The sequence below is a fragment of the Microtus ochrogaster genome, linkage group LG1 (assembly GCF_000317375.1).
Source record: "Microtus ochrogaster isolate Prairie Vole_2 linkage group LG1, MicOch1.0, whole genome shotgun sequence".
NCBI classification, from domain to species: Eukaryota; Metazoa; Chordata; class Mammalia; order Rodentia; family Cricetidae; genus Microtus; species Microtus ochrogaster.
This window is the reverse complement of record NC_022027.1, coordinates 56300420-56309055: the sequence shown is the minus strand read 5'-3', so window position 1 is coordinate 56309055 and position 8636 is coordinate 56300420. Positions and strand designations below refer to the sequence as shown.

General features: G+C 40.3%; 1 protein-coding gene across 1 annotated transcript in view; it reads left to right on the top strand.

The window, feature by feature from the left end:
- Hfm1 (HFM1, ATP dependent DNA helicase homolog) overlaps nt 1–8636 on the top strand; it is an 83024-nt gene that overhangs the window by 4025 nt on the left and 70363 nt on the right. The window contains exons 3-7 of the mRNA XM_026785336.1: nt 839–936; nt 1722–1834; nt 2645–2936; nt 4671–4858; nt 5111–5158. Of these exons, the coding sequence (XP_026641137.1) occupies nt 866–936; nt 1722–1834; nt 2645–2936; nt 4671–4858; nt 5111–5158 (712 nt within the window). The 5' untranslated portion in view covers nt 839–865. The remainder of the gene's footprint in view (nt 1–838; nt 937–1721; nt 1835–2644; nt 2937–4670; nt 4859–5110; nt 5159–8636) is intronic.

Sequence of the window (8636 nt, the reverse complement as noted above, 5' to 3'; positions counted from 1 at the left end):
TTCACTAGAGAACTCCAGTCCTCCTACGTGCGATTATGTCTTCACTAGAGAACTCCAGTCCTCCTACGTGTGATTATGTCTTCACTAGAGAACTCAATCTTGGTGACGTATATTCTAACATGAAATGGACTTTTGCCATGAGAACATATTCACTTAGTTTTTAAAATTTTAATTTCTGTCCTGAGGACAAGTTATTGACTATATCATAAGAAATAGAAATGTAATTTATGTTTTATGATTTGTGTATCCAATTTCATGTTTTGTCCTATATAAATGTGATTATGTTTTAGGATTTAGAAAATGAGGGAAGTGTCGATGTGTAGTGGGGGTGATAATTGAAATGAAAAATGAGCAGTGTGTGGTTTAAGCAGTGGTGAGGATTTGTCAGGTGAAGAATATACTTTCTGAGCATTCATGCAGTATAAAGACAGGAACACAAGGGAAACAAAGGAACGGACAGGCATTCATGCAGTATAAAGATGGACCACACGGGAATCACAGGAACGGACAGGCAGTAGTGCAGTATAAAGATGGACCACACGGGAATCACAGGAACTGACAGGCAGTAGTGCAGTATAAAGATGGACCGCACGGGAATCACAGGAACCGACAGGCATTCGTGCAGTATAAAGATGGAACACAGGGAAACAGGAATGGACAGAGAATGACGTGTTTCGTGTTGAAGCATTTTCAGAGAATTTACAGAAGACAGAACTGAAGAGTTGCATGTGGCTGTATTTAGAAAGCATTCTGGGAAATTAGTGATTCTCATTTATCTGTCTAAAAATCACTTTTACATCCCTGTAAATGAATATAAACCTTTTCTTGTATCTTGTAGATTTCAGACAGAGTCTGGTGTTTAGCAATGCCGAAATCAAACAATTGCTTATTTCCCCTGGATAATTTGTTTTTCAGCAGCCCAGATGAAGCTGGAAAGTAAGTGTGCCTGAAACAAGGGTCGTGCAATGTCTTCTTTTCAGTTTTATGATTATAGGGGCTTCCAATTTTTCATAATTATGGGATTAATCTAGAATATAGTAATGGTGACATTTATGTGTTGATTACCTGTAGTTATTGGTGAGGTATGTCACAAGTGGTTGTCTGCTGAAGCTGAGTGAGGGGACAGTGGAACGGGGTCCAGCTCCCATTACGCTAGTGTCCTCACACAGCAGTTGTGTCAGTCCTGTGACAGGGACAAGATGAGAGCATTGCCATACAGGGGCAAAGCAAAACCATGGCAGAAAACTTATTTACAAGAGTTTGTGTAACATGAGGGCCTGCTTGTTGGGGTTTCTGTCCTGCTCGGTTCCACACAGGGAGTCTAATGATAAACTGGTTGGCCCATTAGCTCAGGCTTCTTATTAACTCTTGTAACTTATATTAACCCATTATTTTTATCTGTTATTTTACCACATGGCTTGGTACCTTTTTCAGCAGGGCAGGTCATATCCTGCTTCTTCTGTGGTCTGGGCAGGACTGCAGGAAGAGCTTCCTTCTTCCCAGAATTCTCCTGTTCTCATTGTCCCACCTTTACTTCCTGTCTGGTTTTTTCACCTATACTTCCTGCCTGGCTACCAGCCAATCAGCATTTATTTAAAATATAATTGACAGAATATAGAATTGTCCCACACCAAGTTTGTATTTGAGTCATGTTTAATAAACAAGTGATTTTTGATAGGTTGTCCTTATTAACATATACTCACATTTTGTTTTCTATGTAGCTTCCCAGTTAAGGGGCATTCACTGGATTGGTTTCTCCCTCCAGCTCCACTGATTTCAGAAATTCCAGATATTCAAGAGTTAGAGGAAGAAATTGAAAGTCATAAACTGTTAGGTAAATTATCATGTTTATTGTGAAGTCAAACTTGTATAGTTGATGCCAGTATAAAAAAAACCTACTAGCATATTAAAGTATTAATTCCTTTTTTCACGTGTCCATCAAATCTCAGGATCTAGAGCATTTACTTCTATAAACACACTCACATACAACACACCACACTGTCACACGCTTGTGTGTAATGCTGCTAACACACAGAGTACAACACTGTCATACACTATAAAAAAATTTCTCCCCTAAACAAGCACATTCAAATAATGTATATTTCTTATACGATAATATTCAACACTTTAATGTTTTAATATGGCTCATAATTTATATATGTTTCCATATGAATTTTTTTATGCTGGGCTCACTGTGTAGCCTTGGTTAGCCTGAAACTGACTGTGTAGATGAGGTCTGTCTGCCTCCAGAAATAAGCATCTTTGTTTTATGACTACAGCGTACAGATTATAGTACTATTGTACTGAGTCTTTCAATTCTTGTATTTATCTACTAGGCTCTTTAGAAAAATTTGAACTTTGTTATGTTTATTTAGTATCTGTGTGTATGGGAGCTACTACCACAGTGTTTGTGAGGTCAGAGGATAAATTATAGAAGTCACTTTCCTCTTTCCACCATGTGGGTCCTGGGGCCAGAACGCAGGTTTTCAGGCTTGACAGCAGATACTTTTACCCACTAAGCCATGTCACTGGCCTCCTTTAGAAACTTTTAATTGAGATTTTCTGTCATTATTTAGAAAATTTCTTTTCACAAAGAACATGGAATATGTAATAATTAATAATTAGTATATTTTTTTTCTTGTAGGCCAAGAAAAGGTACCAAAAATGTTAACATCAAATTTGAAGATCATTAATGAAGACAAAGATTGTATTTCACCAACACAAAAGTTCCATTTTCCCTATAATATGGGTACACAGAACTACCTACATGTAGGAGGCTCAAGTAACAAAGACTCATCCCGTATTGCTGGCAAGCTGGTGTATAGCTCGTCTCAGAGATATGAAGACCACGTGGGTGCTAAGAATGGTCCTGGTGAATCAAAATCACCTAATGTCGCAGAGGATAGAGGAGAGGGGACAGCAGCATTCAAGAAAAGGTAACTAATAGTTACACGATACTCTGAGCAAATCTGAGTACTAGATGTAGGCTGAACAGAATTACATTCAATAGGAGGTAGGTGAGAAAGACAGCAGCAACGTAGTCCATGAGCTGACATTACCAGGCCTGGAGTCCACTCCTAGGGACTTGCGTTCCTGCCTTTCAGGAGCTGACATTACCAGATGTGTATATTAGTTATTTTCTGTTGCTGTAATGAAGTACCATGACCAAGTGACTTTCATAAGAAAGTGTGTTTGACCCCTGTTCCAGAAGAATAAGATTGGCAGGGCCTACAACAGCAGGCAGCAGGAGATCAGGTCAGGAAACTGAGAGCTAACATCTTCAGATGCAAGCACAAAATAGAAAGAGAAACCCGGTGGTGGCTGAGGTGGCTGCGTCATCTAAACCTCCCCAGGCTGCACCGCCAGCTGGGAACTAATGTTCCAGTCTCAGAGCCTGGGGGACACTTCTCATTCAGACCCCCACAGTAGTGCTTGGGGAGTTTAGTTTGTTAATATACTTAGCTCATGGAGCTAGAAAGATGGCTCAGTTGGTCAGAACACTGACTGCCCTTCCAGAGGACCCAAGTTCAACTCCCAGCACCCATATGGTAGCTATCAACCATCTGTAACCTTAATCATAGGTTATATCTTCTGGCCCTCCATGGGCATTGCACACACATACACACACACACAGAGACACACACACACACCACGTGAATATAGGCAAGGTACCTGCATACAAAAAAATTTTAAACATCTCAAAAAATTCTTTAAATAAAAAGATAAGAATAAATATACTTAGTTTACTTCTTTTCCATTTGTAGGGAAAGGAAGTTGGGTATCCAGTACAGATGTGGTTGACCAGGAACTGTACTTATGGATATATGTATTAGCATCTTCTGGCACAGATGGCATGATTGATAGTTATCATGTGCTTTACAAATGAGAAGTTTTGCTTGTCAATAATACCCTTTCAATTTGTAGATAACAGGCATCTTCTCTGTCTGGTCATGGCTGGGGATCTCTCCAGAGAAAACACACACACACACACACACACACACACACATGACTGTGTTAAAGACAAAATCCTATTTCATAACCTAAAGACCAACCTAAGGCTAAAAAATGAAAAGAAATATGACTGAAGGCAATATATAAAAATGGGAGGAAAAACTGTCCCTTTAGAGCATTGGTTCTCAACCTGTGGGTCATGACCCCTCTAGGAGTGACCTAAGGCCATTGGAAAACACAGGTATTTACATTACAATTCATAATGGACAAATTGCAGTTATGAAGTAGCAATGAAAATAATGTTTGGGGCCACCACACCATGAAGACCTGTATTAAAGGGTCGCAGCATTGGGAAGACTGAGAACTTCTGACAGAGAGTACTTACAGAACTACATGCTAGACTGTGGCTGGATCACGGTCAGTTCTGACTCAGTGCCTCAGCTTGTAGATCATAAAGCCTGTGACTAAGAGACAAGGATCACTGGATCCATCTTGGAGATAAGCTGTCATAAAATCTTAGATGAGTTTTAGGAAAATAAAGAGACATATCAGTGATAAATTGTAGTTATGGACATTTTAAGAGGGTATTTTGTGCTAGTTTGTAAGCAAATGTTAGAAGCAGAAAACGTGGGTTTTTTTTTCAGGTTATTTAGAATATATGGCAAAATACATGAATATGATTGTGCTAATGAAATTATAAACTTGGATTCTCATGTTAGCCCAGTGAAACTAACCCAAACAAAGATAAACCAGGAGAAATCATGGCACGGTAGCAACAATAAACAGAAACTTCAGTATTCCACAAAGAAAGGGAAAGCAAAAGACGGGTTTCCTGCTTCTGAAACTGGAGAAAACATATTCGAAGTGCCGGCCTTCTCCGTCGCATCCCAGCCTCATGACGTTCAAGGTAATTGCTTATCAGTTGCTTTTTGTGAAAATGTAAACTAATTTGCATTTCTTAGCATAAGGAAGAACACAGAATAGAGAAAGTTTTCTCCCATGTGTGATTTATGCATCTCTTTACTGTTGCATTATCTATAGCTATATCTTAATAGTCTTCACTTATCTCTTAGTAAAATGTTATACAAATTTCATTGGAGTTGTTTTATGGAAATGGTTAAAAATATCCATATAAATATGTGATATCTTTTGGTTTTAGGTATAACTCCAAGTGGCTTAGGTTCCTTGAAGGCTGTCACAGAAATTCGTATCCTTTATTTTATTTTATTTTTGTTTTATTTTTATTTTTTATTTTTCGAGACAGGGTTTCTCTGTAGCTTTGGTGCCCGTCCTGGCACTAGCTCTTGTAGACCAGGCTGGTCTCGAACTCATAGAGATCCGCCTGCCTCTGCCTCCCGAGTGCTGGGATTAAAGGCGTGCGCCACCACCGTCCGGCGTCATATCCTTTATTTTAAAATAGCTACTTTATAGTTATGAAAATGTATATTTAAAATATTTCATTTTATTGTACTCCTGTGTGTTTATTTGGTTAGCATAGAAAAAGATGGAAAAGTAAATATTTTGGGCCATGTAAGAGATACATTGTATGCTAATCAGTGCTACTCCAAGTGTGGTGTGCAGGCTGGTCCAGTCAGAGAACTATTTTCAGTTTGACAATTTAAGCACAGAAATTTGCTTACATTAGATGGTGGGATAAGAATAGAGATATTGGGTTAAATCAAATAGGGGAACTTAAAGCAAATGGACATTTTGTGGATTTGAGGACAATTTTGCTGTTTTAGAGGGAACCTCATTTGGACGTTGCCTATGATCAAGTTTGCATGTTTGGGCATTTCTAATGTGATACCTGAGTGCATTCAGATTATTCTGGTGGTAATATCCCTGTTACATCTGAAAAGCAGAAAGTAAATTTCAGATATTGAGCAGTGTCTTTGTTACTTTTCTACTGCTGTGATAAAACTCCATGACCAAAGCACTTTATAAAAGAAAGTATTTAATTGGGCTTCCAGTTTCAGAAGGTTAAGAATCAACCATGGCAGGGCAGAGCGGCAAAGCATCTGAACTCACATCTTGATCAGCATGTGGAAAGCAGAGAGCCTAAGAATGGCTGGAACCTACCCCCATTGACACACCTCCTCCAACACCTCCTAATCCTTCCTAAACAATCCCACAAACAGAGAACAAATCTCAGAATCAAGTAAAAACTGGATTGGCATGGTAGCCTGTCACAGAACTAGAAAGATGGAGAAAGAATCACCAGAGCAAGCTGACCAGCAAGCTCCAGTTTTAGTAAGAGTACCTGCCTCAATATATGAAGTAGAGAGCTAAGAAAAAAAAATCACCTGAAGTCAGCTTCTGGGGCACCACATTGTGGTAGATTGAAAGAAAATAGCCCCCAAAGTGAGTGGCACTATTACAAGGTATGGCTTTGTTGGAGGAAGTGTGTCACTATGGGGGTGGGCTTTGAGGTCTCCTAGCTCAAGCTACTCCCAGTGTCACAGACCACTCACTTCCTGTTGTTTCTGAATCGAGATGCAAGGACTCTTAGCTCCAGCACCATGTCTGCCTCCATGCCACCATGTCCTACTATAATAACAGTGGACTGAAGCTCTGAAACTGTAAGCCAGCCCCTATTAAATGTTTTTCTTTATAAGAATTGGTGTGGTCATGGTGTCTCTTCAAAGAAATAGAAACCCTAACTGTTGCACCAGTAGAAGGGAAACATAAATACTTTCATAGTAGGCGATTAACTATTATCTAGTTAGTCCTAAACATCCCATCTCTGAGGACTAGCTTTCGTAGTACCAGAAAGTACCATGCAAGTTTCCAACCAACCGGTCAGCTGTGACGCCTGTGCACCACATCAGCAACCAGCACAGCACATGAACACAAGGTGCAGTGTGGCTCATACGCCTTGTAACCAGCAGCTCAGAAGACCTGCTCCGTGAGAGAGAAATCATGCTGATCCTGGAAACCTAGCTCACAACTCAGTGAAGTCATGGATCTCAGAGGAGAACCTGCCAGCATTCTAAACTGTACCTACAGATACCTTAACAAGGAAGCTTGTAGTGTGAATTCTGTTTGGTCCTAATAATAAAAACCCAGAGTCAGATATCGGGGTAAATGCTGAGAGATCAGAGAAGTAAAGGAGCCAGCCACTAAAGAGACCTTTTGCCTCTATCAAATCCTCAGACCGAAGGGAGCAAAATCCTGCTCTACAAATCCTCAGACTGAATCCTGAGCTCCCATCTCCTGCTTTATAGCCTCTCTCTGCCCAGCCATATCACTTCCTGTCTCTACCTCCTTAGTGCTGGGATTAAAGCCTTCACCACCTGGCTCTGTTTCTCTTTCAGATTAGATCAATCCTGTGTAGCCCAGGGTGGCCCTGAACTCACAGAGATCCATCTGTCTCTGCCTCCTGAGTGCTGGGATTAAAGATGTGTGCCACCACTGCTTGGCCTCTGTGGCTAACTAGTGGCTTTAGTTCTGCACTCTGATCTCAGGCAAGCTGTAAATGTTAGATCACAAAATATCACCACAGAAACTTCTCTGTGCAGCAGACAGAGACTATTACAGAAAACCGCAACCAATCAAATTGCAGAGTAGTGGGGTCCAGTCACAATGAATACTTCTACAAAACACTCCCACACTTAGGGCTCAAAGAATATTGCAGAAGAGGAGCAGAAAGCTTGTGTGAGTTTCCTGTCAGTGTGGCTCCTAGTAACTGTACTCATGAAGTTCGGGCAGTATGGCGACCCAAACATGAGCTGAACAAGGATGCCACCCACAGACATGCATTGTGGATGGGGAAATCCCAGGAAGCCTAACCCTACACGAGGAACAATAGGCAGCTGAGGAAGGCTGGGAGGGGAGAGCACACCAATCGTTTGTTCAGTGCCAACAACCCTGAAGACATATACACAAATAACATCATATAGGCCGAACAGGCAGTTTTTATAAATGTATATTATATAGACACATGCATACAATGATGGTGAAAAGAGGCCATGGATTGAAGGAGGGCGGGGGCGGGGTATATGAAAGACTTTGGAGGGATAAGAGGGAAGGGAAAATTTAATTGTATCTCAAAAATGTAGTTAAAATATTTTCTGATTAGCTCTATGATGGGAAGTTCTTTTGTTAGAAACATGCTCATAATTTAGTACTATCCTTTGACAAGTTTTAAAGACTTTTCATGTTAAGGCAGTGCTACAGGCACCAACTATCTGTATTTGTATCCACTGCCTTATTTTTTAACAGCTTCCTATACAGCCAGATCCACTGATCTGGTGTACTTCATTATTTAAAAGTATGTGTTCAGAGTAAAAGACAGAAGAGTTTGTGGGTTGCTTAGACTTGTGTATTTGCAGTTCTCTCTCAGTATGTTGCTCTTGGTGAGATTGCTCTGACTGTCGTAGCCAGCTCAGTTGTGCAGACATCCCCAGTGTAGCAGTAACTGCAGTAGTGCTGAAACAAAAGAAAAATGTGATGTTGGGTGCTCACCGTGATGAGAGATGTTGTATTTAATGGCAGAGGTTTGTCGTGTACTGGGAGTCTGAGTCTGCCTGTACTCCAAATCAAAGATTCACTTCTGTGAATGTAAACTGATGCAGACCTACTTAATGAGAGAAAACCCAGCATGATTGGCCACTCCTAGGCTTGTTATAAATAAATATTTTATATGGAAAAACTTCCTTGCAGGAAAATGTGATTCTTTTTTTTTT